This window comes from Sinohyriopsis cumingii, chromosome 2 (assembly GCF_028554795.1).
Source record: "Sinohyriopsis cumingii isolate HCF-2022 chromosome 2, ASM2855479v2, whole genome shotgun sequence".
Taxonomy (NCBI): Eukaryota; Metazoa; Mollusca; class Bivalvia; order Unionida; family Unionidae; genus Sinohyriopsis; species Sinohyriopsis cumingii.
The window spans coordinates 1,792,925-1,810,323 of record NC_142962.1 but is presented as its reverse complement, the minus strand read 5'-3'; the positions used below and the strand labels follow the sequence as shown (position 1 = coordinate 1,810,323).

The 17,399-nt window shown below is 35.7% G+C and overlaps 1 protein-coding gene across 1 annotated transcript in view; it reads right to left on the bottom strand.

The window, feature by feature from the left end:
• LOC149804200 (uncharacterized) overlaps window positions 1-17,399 on the bottom strand; it is a 33,694-nt gene that overhangs the window by 10,828 nt on the left and 5,467 nt on the right. Inside the window, exons 2-5 of the mRNA XM_089937865.1 lie at window positions 8,178-12,011; window positions 4,393-4,536; window positions 1,286-1,382; window positions 109-227 (exon numbers count right to left, since the gene is read on the bottom strand). Of these exons, the coding sequence (XP_089793991.1) occupies window positions 109-227; window positions 1,286-1,382; window positions 4,393-4,536; window positions 8,178-12,011 (4,194 nt within the window). The remainder of the gene's footprint in view (window positions 1-108; window positions 228-1,285; window positions 1,383-4,392; window positions 4,537-8,177; window positions 12,012-17,399) is intronic.

Genomic DNA, 17,399 nt, shown 5'->3' with positions numbered 1-17,399 from the left:
ATGGCGTAAAACTTCAGTATAGAATAAGGCCTGACAACGTTGGTTTCCGCTGTCAGAAGAAAAAAAGTAAGACCTACTTATTGGTCTAGGTGTATGGGACATAAATACCTGGTAATTCTTGTAATGTATGTCACTTTCTAGGTGTGCCGCACTACAATTTACATCTCCAGCAAACTCGTTGCACAAAGAACAGTAAAAGGCATCTGCAGCCATCATGAACTCCACTCCTTCAAAACATGGGAATAGTTCAATTTAGGAACTTTTTGAATTTTAATTGAAGAAATTGGGTGACTAATCCTAATAAGTTTCCCCTGCCTGAATCGTTTATTTGGAATATTAATTTTGTTTACTTTTTCCCAATATACACGGTAGTTCTACAAAAGCTGTTTATTGGAACCTATTACTAATGTTATGACCAAATTCTTCTGAGAAAATATCATTAGGTAATTCTATACTGCCATCATGATACCTATCAAATTAGGTAATTCTATACTGCCATCATTATACCTAGCAAATATTTTATCCTACTGAACTGCAGATATTGCTGGCATCTGTAAAGAGAATACTGTCAGAAATATCTAGAGGGTATAATGGAATTGACAGTTAAAATAAATATTTCTGACTTTATGAAAACTTGTGAAGTTTATTAATTCTATAATAATTTCTAAAGCTTGATAAGTGGATACATGAAAGACACTGTAACTTCAATCAGGTAAAGAGATGTGTAATCCATGCAAGCATTCACATAAATCGATGTATGTACTTGCTTAAAAGAAATATTTCCACCATCAGCATTTACTTGTCTCTATTGAAGCAGTTTGTATAATAACTACAGTTGCTTATTATCAAGCTCTATAACTGCAAAAAAATATTATTATTCAAGTTAACAAAAGATAAATTTCTGTTAAATGGTCCTTTACATTTAGCAAGAAACAGCATAGATACTAAACGTTCACAATGAGATTAATCTAGGGTGTGGATGGATATAATGACAGATATATGTACAAAATTATGCCAAGGCAGGCATGACACCCCCCTCCAAATAACAAAGGTCTAAGAGAACACACTGTACAGCATGAAAATCACAGTGATAATTGTTATACAACATTTTAATTGTAAGAAAAGACTCTCTACAAAAAACTGCTGCATCTAGCACAAGACAAAATTGAATCCTGAAAAGACATAACTAAATCTTGCTATTTAATAATGCCCGAGAGAAAAAGGTCCAAGTAACACATCTGATGGTTCTGTATCTCATGTCCTAGCCAATGGCTCACTATCTGACCTGCAATTGGCATCAATGAGGACTTCAGTGTCATCAACTTCTTCCTGGGATTCTTCAGAGAATCTGGGATCCATGGTCGATCAAAGTTGGTAGCTTTCTGTAAACATTCCATAAGTGAGAAAAAATAAAGTTGGAGAGAAAACAGAAAAAACATGTTCTAATGTTCCAATGTTAACCTTTTTTCCCTCCAAATTACACAACAAAATTATCTAAGTTTTGGAAGGCACAAACAATGGATTTTTATCTGCACAGGAAATGTGACAAAAAGAATTTGAGAAACATTATTTTTCAAATATCAAAAATGTCAAGAATTTATTGTGATACCCTGAAATAAATGAAATGCAATCCTTATGCTTTTCATTGACAATAATGACAATAACGACAATAATGAAAAAGCCTTCCCAGATGAATGAATTCAACAATAATGCCACTGCCTGCCAAATCTGCTTGTTCCTGGCATCAGTTTCATTTTCAAACATAATTTTTTATCACTGTAGTGTTGATATTTTTTTATATATAAATAGATCTATAAATTTATTGTGACATTACTAGACCTGCTAGCTTAAGCATGTTCTATTTTATGATACTGCTGGCTACTTTCTTTTAAAACCAATGATAACTGAGAAAAGCATTTCTGCAAGTTTCTTAAAAATTACAACTTGAGGTAGCTGTGGAGTTATCATAGCTGTAAGGGGAGGCAACAATGGGAGAAGTATACAAGGGTATATGGTTGTCTATCCATGGTTAATGTCCTTTTGTTTCTAAATTCTCTTTTCTGCCTTATCCCAACATGATGCAAACAGCTGAGCCATCAAGAGTAAACATGTTTTACAGTATCTGAAAACAAATCACAATTTAAATTAATTTTTAAATCCCAAAATTTTTCAAGACAAACATGCAGAAATTAATGGTGGACTCGAGTGTAAAATCAGGTAATTTCTAATACAGACCTGTTTTTCCAGTCTGTAGTCCACTGGACCAAACAATGTGAGAGCATAACACCATCCATATCCAAAACTTTATGCTTATGGCTTTCAAAGTTCTGATAAACTGATCACTATATAACAGCAGGTACAACTGCTGAATGAATGCATGATACACTGACTTCAAAAGAGCACCTGAATATGTTTCATAGGATTAAAATATTTGAGTAACCAGTTTGCTCTGATTGTCTAGTGGAACCCAATATGCAACAAGAGGTTATAGAAACATATGAAGTTCATCAGGTTGGTGTTCATTTGTTGCATTTATAAGTTAAAATCACCACTATCTTAACAAATCACAATGTATAAGGATCCGTAGGTACATTACACTTTAAACATCATGTCTAAAAAAAGACAATCAAAACACGATAAATACTGCTACATGACCTTTCACTATTGTCTCAGAACCAGCCACAATTAGTCTACGCTTTGCAAAGAAGACATGGACCAGAGAATCCTGGGTCTTGTCTACTGCACAAGGTATAATTGTGGAAATAAAAATATGAATAGTGCTGTAAATTCTAGTTCTTCATATTTGATAAGCAAAATCTGAATGATTTTGGTTGCAAAGATACATGCAAATCAAAGATAAAGTTATTTTGTAACTAGTCACTTTATATTGATTGTGTCCAGAGGGGCACGGAATCACACAAGTGAAGCCCATTGTTGGTTAATATTCATTGTGTCCAGAGGGACATTGAATCACACAAGTGAAGCCCACTGTTGGTTAATATTCATTGTGTCCAGAGGGACACAGAATCACACAAGTGAAGCCCATTGTTGGTCAAATAATCAGAAAAATCATCACCATTTATGAACTTTCCAAGTTCACAAAACTTTACTGTCTAGAACTTTTTTGTAGATGACAAAATACAGAAACAGATAATGAAATCTTTACACAAAATTGTGTACCTTTAAAAATAAAAAATAAAATCGGGTACAAGAAGTAAAAATTAAAATGAGGTACAAAAAAAAAGCCACAACTATGACAACAAAATTCCAGCAACTGTGACATCTACATTTTGAAAATGTCTTGCTTAGGAGCAACAAAGACAACTTTCTGAAGTATGCACAAGATAGATTTCTTGTTTTTCAAGATTTCTTTTTGGAGTGAGAAGCTACAACTCTTGTGAAGAACCAACAAATTATTTCATGATGTGTTGTTGTTGTTGTAGGGTTTAACGCCATTTTTCAGCACAAGATAGGCTATACATGGCAGCCAGTATTAATGGTGGAGGAAGAACCCGGGAAAACCCCTGAAAGAACCACCGACCCAGGAGAAGCTACTGGCAAGCTTTCTCTCACATATCCACATTAGCCAAATCCGAGACTCAAACCCACGCAGACAGAAGTGAAATGGCAGTGATCTGTAATGGAGAGCGCTTTAGACCACTCGGCCACTCGGGGCCCCTATTTCATGATGTGAAATAAGGGAATAATTTCTGTGATGCAACTCCAACTTCTATCATGCAGAAAAGGACCATACAGTTGAAAGGCACAATCAGAACCTTGGCACCTGAATTGTCTTATTTCTTTTGTGCATTTCTTTATGATTTGAAGAAAATTAAAATAATTTAATACCACTTGCATAAGAAAACCACAAAAAAGTCACACACATACACATGGAAATATACCAAATCCAGGGTTCATACAGAATTCTGAATGATAAATTCAAAGACTTTTCCCAAACCTTCAAAGACCACATACAGAGAATTCCAAGACCTATTTTCCCTAACATTTTGTATACAAGTTATGTCAAATGAGAAAACAATGAATGCAAAATACTATTATACTGTTTAATGATGAAACTGAATGGATGATGAAAAGAAAAAAACTCGACTACATCCAAATCTAACAACCTTGGACAATTTTATTTCTGATTATGGAAAGAAATTAAAATGTTTGGATTTATTTCAATTTTTGAAGACTTTTAAAGACCACAGGGTAATTTACTTGATTTTCCCAAACTTTCAAGGCCTTGAAAATGCTACCTCATTTTTCCCAAACTGTGTAAGACCTTCAAAGACAGTATGAACCCTAAAATCTGATGCCGAGTAACATAAAATACCATTACACAGGTTAAAATACTGCAAAATTCAGATTGTATATAAAGGTTGATACCACCTGCACGTGTTTCTGTGCTCTCAAATGCTGGAAATATTCTACAAGATTGCTGGAAATTTCATTGCACAGTTTGCACCAGTGATTACCACCGTCATAAAATTCTAGTACAGGTTTCTCATCATCCTTCTCTGCTGCTTTGATGTCCTGAAATATTGTTTTTTAAAGTATCAATTCTGTCATCAGTAATGAAAAGGTTTGAATATGATCAGATTAATATTATATTTTTCTGAAATGTTAAATTTCAGAATAGTTTTTTAAAAAAAGTGACAGTACAGCATGCTGGGTGCAAAATATAAAAGGAGATTCATTCACTGATAAGATAGAATGGTTGAAAAGTCAGGATACCGTAAATGCAAAAACAGGATGCAGTAAGAATCTTATGAAATGTCATAAATTTTTAAACACACTTTTATATTTTTCTAATCCTGTGAATCACTTAAAATTTGTGCTGTACAATTTTTCATGGTCTTCCTATGAAATCTTCCATCATACTACAAATTAAAGCCACTGAAATCTGAACCAAGCTGATATTTGAAGCACACACTCCATCTCATATGTAAATCATTGCTTGTTTGTTTATTTTAATATCAACAGTTTTTACAATGCTGTAAAATATATACATGATTTATGAGTGATGAGGAACAATGGAAATTGATACAAATTTAATTTGCATTTACAATTTCATGGCCACTTTAAACTAATGTATAATTCTGATGCTACACTAATAAATGCCAAATATCTCAGTCCTTCTATACTTGCAAAAGCATATATATATAATTTAAAATAACTAATAGTCTCTAGAACTGTATACAATCCAATGAAATCTGGAAACATAATAGAAATTAAGTTCAAGAAAATTAAATGTCAATCGCAGTTAATGTCAATTTAATCAAAAGTATGCCTGAATAATGCTAGTCACTATTTATGAAAATATCAAGCATAATGGAATGTATTTTGATCACAAAAGTACTGTATTATCTATTATCAGTCATTGATCCATATGGCATAGATAAATTAATGTGAAAGCAATTACCATACATGATTCAAGTATCAGTTTCATGAATATAAAAAGTTTTCAGAGCAATTTTTATTTTGCTGATCGTAAGTACAAAACAATAGTACATTAAGCAAACAGAACAAAAAGTACTTTATTATTGCAAAAATTATATATATATATATATATATATATATACACACACACACACATACATATATATATATACACACACACACACACACACACACACAATTTTGAGTAAACAATCTACATATCAGCCCTCTTTTTCTTTCAAAGTCCATTTTAATCTAGTTGATCCCAAGTAATATCAAAAAGTGATAATACCCTCTGATCACAGTGTATTATGATGGATTACTTATACATGCATGCCAAATGATATTGGCATCTTTTTATTCAGACCTTTGCATTTATGTCAAGCTCTGGCAACTAACACCTTACCTGTCTGCGTGTTTTTAATTTTTAACATAGCTTTAACAATTTTTCCAATTGCTGTGATGTCTTCAGTGTGAATAGCTTTAACAATTTTTCCAATTGCTACGATGTCTGCAGTGTGAATAGCTTTAACAATTTTTCTAATTGCTACCATGTCTGCAGTGTGAATAGCTTTAACAATTTTTCCAACTGCTGTGATGTCTGCAGTGTGAATAGCTTTAACAATTTTTCCAATTGCTGTGATGTCTTCAGTGTGAATAGCTTTAACAATTTTTCCAATTGCTACGATGTCTGCAGTGTGAATAGCTTTAACAATTTTTCTAATTGCTACCATGTCTGCAGTGTGAATAGCTTTAACAATTTTTCCAACTGCTACGATGTCTGCAGAGTGAATAGCTTTAACAATTTTTCCAATTGCTATGATGTCTGCAGTGTGAATAGCTTTAACAATTTTTCCAACTGCTACCATGTCTGCAGTGTGAATAGCTTTAACAATTTTTCCAACTGCTACGATGTCTGCAGAGTGAATAGCTTTAACAATATTTCCAATTGCTGTGATGTCTGCAGTGTGAATAGCTTTAACAATTTTTCCAATTGCTACCATGTCTGCAGTGTGAATAGCTTTAACAATTTTTCCAACTGCTACGATGTCTGCAGTGTGAATAGCTTTAACAATTTTTCCAATTGCTACGATGTCTGCAGTGTGAATAGCTTTAACAATTTTTCCAATTGCTACCATGTCTGCAGTGTGAATAGCTTTAACAATTTTTCCAACTGCTACGATGTCTGCAGAGTGAATAGCTTTAACAATTTTTCCAATTGCTGTGATGTCTGCAGTGTGAATAGCTTTAACAATTTTTCCAATTGCTACGATGTCTGCAGTGTGAATAGCTTTAACAATTTTTCAGTCAAATTGCTACGATGCCTACAGTGTGAACAGCTTTAACAATTTTTCCAATTGCTATGATGTCTGCAGTGTGAATAGCTTTAACAATTTTTCAGTCAAACTGCTACGATGCCTACAGTGTGAACAGCTTTAACAATTTTTCCAATTGCTACCATATCTGCAGTGTGAATAGCTTTAACAATTTTTCCAATTGCTACCATGTCTGCAGTGTGACAGATTATAGTTGTGTCTAGCACCTTACATAATCAATATAATTACAACAATAAACAAGTTTGCTTTGAAATGTGTGAATGGCGACATACTCTATTACTGAGATATATGCACCGTCAATAAATATGTTCTCATTTTTTAACTTTTTCAACTGACAAATCTATAAAGTTTAATGTCCACTAATATATATGTTTTTTTATATAAAAAAGCAAACCATGAAAAAATCTGTTACATATAAAACAAATTAGAAGTACTTCGCAATAATTTGTTTATACCACAAGGCAATAGTGAGCTCAGCTTTGGACAATGGCAGGATTGGCAGTTATCAATCAAAATGTTAATGTTTATCATTATAGCTAAGACATTAACTTGTTTATCGTGAGACACTGGGAATGCTTATCATTATAGCTAAGATATTAACTTGTTTATCCCAAGACACTGGGAATGTTTATCATTATAGCTAAGACATTAACTTGTTTATCGTGAGACACTGGGAATGCTTATCATTATAGCTAAGATATTAACTTGTTTATCCCGAGACACTGGGAATGTTTATCATTATAGCTAAGATACTAACTTGTTTACTGTGAGACACTGGGAATGCTTATCATTATAGCTAAGATATTAACTTGTTTATCCCGAGACACTGGGAATGTTTATCATTATAGCTAAGATACTAACTTGTTTATCCAGAGACACTGGGAATGTTTATCATTAAAGCTAAGATATTAACTTGTTTATCCCGAGACACTGGGAATGTTTATCATTATAGCTAAGACATTAACTTGTTTATCCAGAGACACTGGGAATGTTTATCATTATAGCTAAGTCATTAACTTGTTTATCCCGAGACACTGGGAATGTTTATCATTATAGCTAAGATATTAACTTGTTTATCCCGAGACACTGGGAATGTTTATCATTATAGCTAAGACATTAACTTGTTTTTATCCAGAGACACTGGGAATGTTTACCATTATAGCTAAGACATTACTTGTTTATCCCGAGACACTCGGAATGTTTATAATTATAGCTAAGATATTAATTAACTTTTTTATCCCGAGACACTGGGAATGCTTATTAACCTTAATACATTATACATGTATATATACACAGTTCCATTAGTGGCCTTATGCTTTTGTGACTGGAGAAATGGAAGTTGCATGAAGATAAGTGGGACCAGAGTGAAAAAATATAAGAAATCAACAAGGTGTCTACCTTCACATTCTTTGTACTATGCTCCTCCTTGTTGGATTCTGGATCTTTCTTGCTCAAATCTGTTTCCTTTTTGGACTCTGAGTCCTTCTTTTTGGTCTCTGTCTCCTTCTTTTTGGTCTCTGTGTCCTTTTTTTTGGACTCTGTGTCCTTCTTTTTAGACTCTGTGTCCTTCTTTTTGGACTCGGTATCCTTCTTTTTGGAATCTGCCTCATTCTTCTTCGAATCTGCCTCCTTTTTCTTGGAATCTTCCTCTTTCCTGATGTCTTTGCTAAAACCATGGGAAGATGACATCTTACTTTTAATCTTTTCAATTTGTTTCAGAATCTCCTCCTGAAGCTGACTGTTTTGTAAAAGCACTGGGTCTTTGTGTCCATCTTTCTGTCGTCTTTTTTGTCTCATTAATTCATTTTGTTGTTTCTTCAACCGTTCCAGTTCCTTTTGCAAAGCAGCTAAGAGTTTATGCTTTCCCTCTAGCTCCTTCTGCTGTTCCTTATCAATGGCTCCCTCTGTTTTTGAGGGCCTGGACCCACTGTTTGTTTTCGCTGTTGACTTACTGCCACTACCAGCTGTGCGATCTTTTGAAGCAGACCGAGATACTTTCTTACTGGAAGTATTTTGCTTGTTCTCAGATGTAGTATCTTTTGCTTTGTCATCATCTTTTTTCACTCTAGGACCTCCAATTACAACTGTTCTATGGTATTCTGATTTAGGAGGAAGCACAGTTCTGTTAGAGCCGGGGAATTTCTCTTCTTTCTTTGGCAACTTGTCTTTAGATGAATTTCTAGTTTGTGATACATCATTGTCCTTAGAAGATTTCTCTTTTGATGGCGATTTTGTATCTAAGTCTTGGCTTCTTCTCTGCTTGTCTAATGATAATGAACGTGGTTCTTTTTTTAAACCTGTATCTTTGTCTTCAATGGGAGGATATAATAGGGTTCTTGAAGGTGCTGATTCTCCAGTGGCTTTCTGAGATGTCTGTGAGTATGTGTTCTGAATATATCCTGGTGGTGGCCCATACCCAGTTACTCCAGGAGGAGGAGGGGGTCCAAAGCCTGGTGGTGGTCCCTGAAAGCCTCCCCCCGAATAAGGAGGGCCATATCCTTGGTTTACGGGGGGAGGTCCAAAGCCTGGAACACCTGGGGGAGGCACATATCCTGGAGGTGGAGGTCCATAACCCGGTGGTGGTCCATATCCTGGTCCAAAAGGGAAAGGGCCATATGGCTGGCCTACTGGCATTTGAGGACCATATTCATATGGCTGACTTGTGTTTGGATATGTATAGGCACTCTGTGGAGGGTTGTCACCTTGATATGACTGGAAAGACTGAGGTGGCTGTGATTCAAAAAGAGTATCTTTTTGTTTATCTGGAGACAGTCTTCTGGATCTAGAGTGAGATCTTGATCTTGAGCGTGACCATGATAGCCTTCCAGGTGACCTTGATCTGGATCTTCTTCCAAATGACCTTGATTGAGATCTTTGTCCTGGTGACCTTGTCCATGTTTGTCTTCCTCGCGACCTTGAACGTGATCGCCTTCCCAGAGGCTCAGAAGGAGACTGTCTGTCAAATGATCTGGAATGATGCCACCTTCCTCTTGAACCAGACCTTGACCTCTTTCTAGGTGGGCTTCTTGACCAAGACTTTCTACCAGATGATCCTGACTGCCTCTCAACGGAAACTGATCTTCTTCCTGCAGTCATTAATCTTTTTGTACTTTCATCTGGTGATCTGTAGTTATGTTGCCCCTGAGTTTCTCGTCTTTCAAGAGACCTTGACCGTCTTGTTGGCCATTTTCCTGGTGATTGTCTTGGAGAAAATCTATTTTGAGAATTTGAATCATATCTGAGTCTCATATTGTTCTCAAAACCACCTCCAAATCGATCAGGTGAATTTATTTTTTCATATATATCATAAGCTTTTGAAACAGACTCAATAATCTTCCTCCTCTGAATTTCCCTTGGTGACAGTGACTCCTTTGCTGGAATGGGTGAAGCTTCATTGATATACTTAAGTGCACTCATCTCTCTGCTGTTCAAGTCCCTTTTAGCTTGTCTGACTGTTTCCTGTGCTTCTCGTATCATTTTCTCTACATCATCGTCAGCATATCTCCTTGAGTCATCTGGTTCTTTCAATGATGGCTGTCTATAATCTTTGCCCCTCCCCCTGTCAAAGAGTTGAGATTTCATCTCTGCTGGAGAAAGATCAGTGCCCCCAAGGAATGAAGCTGTCTGGTTTATTCCAAACTGAGTTTCCTCTAGCTTGACAACATCAGTGCTCTTGCTCTGCTTGGCTTTCTCCTGCATTCTTTTTGACATATCAAAATCAAATCCAATGGATTTCAAAATATTTTCTATGGTTGGATCATAATCTTCTTTTGATTTTGCATCAACAACAGTGGCTGCTTGTTCCTGCGTACTGGAAATTTGTCCTTGAACTCCCGAAGGAAAGAGACTTGGGTGACTTACCAATTTCGTTTGATTTCCAAACATGTTGGCAGTATTCCTTCCTTCCTGATTAGCCTGCTGAGAAAAGGCACCTTGAATAAATGTTTGAGCTGCAGGTGCTGTTGATCCAGTTTGGATTGTCACCATTTGTCCCTGTCCTTGATTACACTGTGTCTCTTTGACTGTTTGAAGGCTCTTGGCTAGCATTCCCCAAAAGTCTGATCCTTCACCACCACTGCTTCCTCCAACCCTTTGTAATGAAGCATCCTGGGATTGCTGGGTTTGCAATTTAGGCTGATTCTGGACTGGAAACAAAGACTGCTGGTTTTGACCAATATTGGATAAACCTGAATTAAATGGTGGTCTTGATAACTGATTACCTGAAACAAAATTTCCTCCAGCTCTCTCCTGTGGGCCTTGTCCAAAGGCCCTATTCATTGTCACACTTGGGAGTAGTTGACTAGATCCATACGAAACACCAGCAGCAAGACCCGAAACAGTGTTGGTTGAACTCATATTTGACAGTGAAAGATTACTGGAGTTGACTGTTAGTTTATCTGACAGACTCCTCTGTTGACTCACAAAGCTGGAAACAGACTCATAAACAGCACTTGTAACTGCCGTCTTCTGTGCAAAATTAGAACCTGGTGGTCCATCTCCATACAAAAACTTCTCATCATCAGGGTCCATATAATTGGATATTCCTGGCAAACTAGGATAATTTCTGTTGACTTCTGGTAAACTGCTTACTGGAGGATTGTCTGGGACTGCTGAAACACCTGGACCAGGGTGTATCGGGGTTGGGGGCTGGCTTTGGGTTGTAGGCTGCAAACCCGAATCTCCTACCTTCTTAAGAATTGACTTCAGTGGCTTTTGTTGAGCTGCATTACTGTGTGGTTCACTTGCTGAGAACTTTTGCAAACTAGCTGAACCAGCATTCACTGATCCTCCAGGTGTCGTGTTAACAGAGTATCTTTGACCCTCAGATTGTGCAACATTATAACCTTGTGCTGTCCCACCTTGTTTGAAATCTCGGTCATCTGCTCTTTCAACACCGATGCTTTCTGGCCGGTTTTTGAAATCTCCATGTTTGTCCCTACCATGAGCATAGTCTATACTCTTAAAGTCCCTGTCAAGCTGTTCTCTGTCATGGTCCCAGTGTCTGTCTGTGTCAGGTCCCCTGTCTAGCGGTCTATACTGGTCATTAGGATAGTCTCTCCTACCACTGCCATACTGATTTATTCTAGACATGTCTCCACGGTTTTGGGTGTGAACAACAGGTGGGCCAAGTCGTTCATTTACAGGCTGCTGATAGTCCTGTCTTTCTCGATAGATTTCATTTCCAACGGTGATACGCAAAGATTCTGCAGCTGTAGCTGGTGCATCATTCTTCTGAAATAACAAGTTGTGATTTGTACAATCCAATCAGAAAACAGGTAAATATCCATTATTTTTATTTTATTCCAGCCCTCATCATGAAAGCCTGACATTCAATGTTTATAGTTTTCTAAAAGATTTTCTTCAAGTTCATTTTATATTTTGTTAGAAACACTTTAATATAAAAAAGCGACCTTATTTCATTGACCCCACGTCACACTGATGCATTATATAGCAGTACCCTACTCTGAGCTTTGTAAGATAAAATGAAAAGTTGTATAACAATGTCAAATAAGGAAGACATTCTACTTGCATTAATAAATACAGTAGAAGGAAAAAAATTTGAGACCCAATATTTTTAAAACAAAAATGACCATTTTTGGAGCCAGAGTTTGTTTTCTGATTTGAGACATTTTAGCTTTTGATCTTAATCAGACCAGTGTGAAATGCACATGAACCTTTGCAAAAAGTAGGATATGTTTCTAAGCTGGAGTAAAATGGGTGAATATACTAAATACGAAGGAAACAAGTGGAAAAAAATAATGTTTTCACCCTCCTGCCCAAGCATGGCCAAAATATCCAATCAAAATGTTTCTTATACATCTAAGCAACCGGTTACATAAAAGTCTCTCGCAAACATGAGTCATGGACCATATGTGTACTAAAACTGCACAGTAATAAAAAAAAATAGCCATTTCTTGAAACTTTCGATGAAATTTCTGAGAAATAAATATATGGTGTGGATGGTTGAGTAGATAAACAGATATTAAAATTATCACTCTGGTTGAATAGATAGACAGATATCAAAATGATCACTCTGGTTGAATAGATAGACAGATATCAAAATGATCACTCTGGTTGAATAGACAGATATCAAAATGATCACTCTGGTTGAATAGACAGATATCAAAATGATCACTCTGGTTGAATAGATAAACAGATATCAAAATGATCACTCTGATTGAATAGTTAGATATCAAAATGATCACTATGGTTGAATAGATAGATATCAAAATGATCACTCTGTCAAGCTTGTGCCTAAGTAGGAGTTGGGTCAACAAAATCAAAAGCATTCAAAAAATATCATAAAGGCAATTTTTATATATTTAAAGATGTCGATAATTACAGAGTCCCCAAATGTTCATGGTCTAAAACAAAGAAAAACGTTCACTGGTTCAAAAATGAAAATACAGCTCAAATTATTATCATGTCCTCAGACACGCTATTACTTACCAGATCTGCTAAGGAATATGAATTTCTCGATAAAAAGCACCAGACACTGGATTCTTCAATAAAAATGTTGGTGTTATCATCAAATGATACAGTTCGATTTGCTGTTGGTGTATTATCAGATACTGGTCATCATTTTTCTTCGTTTCAAGCAAATGGAATGTCTAGACTATCTGCATATTGTTTATTTTTTTTAAATTAGCAAAAAAATGGAGTACAAATGTTGTAATACAAGATTTCCTATAAATAGAAATGGTAACACTGCTACACTCCTTTGTATTTTTAGCACTATTGTTTTAAAATCGCAAAGCTGATATCTGTACTACCACACAAAATCTGTGCTGAACCTGGGTTTGAGTTGTTGGGGAGACATTGTTTGTGCACCATATATATTTGCTTATAAGTCCAACTGCAAACTGCACAGACTCAGATCATCAGTCATATAATGTGTCAACAGATCTGGGTCTGTGCAGTTTGTAAGGAGTAATCAGTAAAACAACCAGCGGATACCCTGATCTACAGGTGCATTATGCTACAGCAGATCATGATCTTTGTTGTTTGCAGTTGGCCTTGACTTATAAGCTAGTACGTACAGTACCTATATTACCTATAATTATCATGTACAATGGGACTAAAGGATTAATCTCATGTTATTTGAAACAAGGTCTGGGCCCATCGCATCTGAGAAAGAATATCATCAATTGGAAACAAAAATGTATAGGACTGTATCAGTCAAGATGTGAATTCTAAATAATTTCTAAATATTTTCATTGGGAACAGAAGTCATCTTTGACTTCAGGACCTCAATAAACTTCAAGACTCATCAAAGTTTACGGGACACAAGTTGTTTTTCCTAGGTTTGCAGACAGCTGTTTTCACAAAACACAGACCCTCCCCACCCCATCAGCATGTGAAAATGTCTTACACCTAGCCAGGTAGTGATGGACAGACTACTGAACAGTTAAACTGAGGCAACACCATATACTGTACCACTGTTATGCTAGGGCATAACTACCCCTTTTTACTTCCACTCTGATTCATTCCTATATGTTATCACTTAATATATAAGAACATTGTACTATACTCCAAAACAAAAGAGCAAGATTTGTCATATACTAGACTCCAAAACAAAAGAGCAAGATTTGTCATATACTTGACTCCAAAACAACTGAGCCAAGATTTGTCATATACTAGATTCCAAAACAACAGAGCAAGATTTGTCATATACTAGACTCCAAAACAAAAGAGCAAGATTTGTCATATACTTGACTCCAAAACAACTGAGCCAAGATTTGTCATATACTAGATTCCAAAACAACAGAGCAAGATTTGTCATATACTAGACTCCAAAACAACAGAGCAAGATTTGTTATTTACTAGACTCCAAAACAACAGAGCAAGATTTGCCATATAGTAGACTCCAAAATAACAGCAAGATTTGTCATATACTAGACTCCAAAACAACAGAGCAAGATTTGTCATATACTAGACTCCAAAACAACAGAGCAAGATTTGTCATATACAAGACTCCAAAACAAGGGCAAGATTTGTCACATACCACACTCCAAAATAACAGAGCAAGATCAGTCATATACTAGACTCCAAAACAACAAAGCAAGATTTGTCGTTTACTAGAAACCATAGCAGTATTCAGAGAATTCATGGCCATTTTATAGTATGATATTTTTCTTCAGGTTTGCGTGTAGCATACATGCAAAGGTGCTGCTGAACCTGATTCTCATATGGATGACTGGACACCCATGTCCTACCTACAGTAATAAGTTAAAATGACTGCCAAGAGATGACAAATTAATGAAAATTTCCCAAATATTTAACTAAAATGTGAAGGACTCTATTTTATTTCATACTATTTCATCATCTTAACAACACTTTCAATTCTAGACAAAAAGATTATTTTCTGTCTCTTTTATTCCATCTCCAAGTCTGCGGTCAAAAGAAAGTCAAACATTTGCAGTAAACTTTTACTTTGACTGAAGCTACATATTAAGCATACATGTTTTAATTAACAAATATCAAGAAAAATAAAACAGTGAACAAGTGCTCCAAGCTACGTTTGGGTCCACAGAACTGCATGAAATCATTTCCATAGCAACAGGTTTGTCTATATCAATCAATCAACCAACTACACTTCTCGGAGAGAGGTAAGGAGTTTTTTGTGCAGATCCTACCTGTTCAACCTTGCATTTCTTTCATTTTACCTTTCCTTTGCCTCAGTCTAAGTATGTATGTATGTATGTATGTATGTATGTATGCATGCATGTGTGTATGTATGTATGTATGTATGTATGTATGATGTATATAGCATTTTGCAGCATCTCAGCAAAAAAACAGTGGCTATACGGAGCCAACAAAAGGCAAAGTTCTAAAAATGCAAAAACAGTTATCACAAACAATGCAGAAGATAAATCCCTCCAAATAAATGTTAACCTGAAGTACAAGAAAAATATAAAATGTAAATTTTAAAATGTGTACACTGTATATAAAATAAAATATAAAGATTAAAAATGAAAAATTCTTAAAAGATATTGCCAGCTTATCTTATATCAATTGTACTTTCTCAAAAATTCCAAGACTTTCTTGGGTGGTACAATATCTCACAGTTTCGTCACGCACTTTGTGTAAAATTACTTGTCTCACAAGGTGGAAGTCAACACACTTGACAAGAATGTCTTCCACTGTAAGTCGACACTAGCATGTATGTGATCTTCTGACAACCTGGACATCTAGATAAATTAACTAAACAACAACAACGATTTTTACAAAATTTTCACGATCCAAAAAGTCTTAGTGAAGAACAGTCAATGATTTGCATTATTTCATACATGCTGTAATGAACATGCTGTAAACCGTCTGCAACACTTAAGTTGAGTCAGCAAAAGACAAATATCCTGATCTGCTGTAGGATAATGCACTCTCAGGTCAGGGTCTATGTTGTTTGTTCAACTAAATACATGTACTCCTAACAAACTGCACAGGCCCAAACATACATTGCATAATGTGCTGGCAGATCTGGGTCTATGCAGTTTACAGCTGGACTAGACTTGTAAGCAAGCACATGTACATATGTTAATTTAAACGTCATTTAAGTGCCGACTTTTCTGGCAAATTGAACACTCTGGGGTGGTATAATGGACCTTTATCTGGGCCGACCAAACACATTCGGATACAACTGACCTTAATTCTGGAAAAAAATGGGTGGATCCTATTCCATGTATTTAAAACATTTCCAAATATAACAAGTAGGTATAGCTTGCATTTTCCTAATATCAACACCACACACACATAAAAACACACAATCACAACTACTCAGACTTAAAAAAAAAAACATAAATCAGTTCATGGAACACAGATTGCTCATGATGATTCTTGATGTACCCATCACCATGATACATAGGGCATTGACAGAAGAAGGTAATAGTATCCCCCGTTATTATCAGATTTGAAAATTCATAAAGTTTCAATTTTTAAAATCCATTATATATAAAAAAATCAGAATTCAGTTAACATCCAGTAGTTATAAATTACTCCCAACTGTCACCATCTGTTGGGCAATGAAGTACAGTATTAACTTGCAGATGCAGGCTGCACTGGAACATCTGAAGGTGACAAAAGTTTCCTTTGTGTTAATCTTTGCACACGTTAGAGACAAACTGGTACTGTTGTTCAACCATCCCAGATCTTGTCAAATTAATCTATGCACTTTAAATGATCTTGCTGCATCTGCAATGCTGCGATCAAAGAGATAAATAACAGTGATTCACAATATCCCCCATGGTGAGTGTCCAGGTAAGTCCCTCATTATAATTGTGCAATGATGTAAACATCTGTTATGGCAGCAAATGACAGGTATGTTATGTTATGGCAGGTAATGACACTTTATCCAGTTGTTTTTAGAGTGACAATTTTAATAGCAACGAATTTTATAAGTAGCAAATTTGTGATAAAATTGTGATAATAACAAAAAGCCTGTTGACAAAGATTTTGTGAACGATTTGCAGCACTGTTCCGCATATCAGAATGCAGTCTTTTTGTATCTGTATGTACAGGTACACCTTGTTTAACATTAGGGATGTATGCATCCAGGGCTAAGCAAATCCCATAGCCCGACATCCTGGACTAGTCATTTTTGAAGTCGGGCAAGTAAAATTTTCC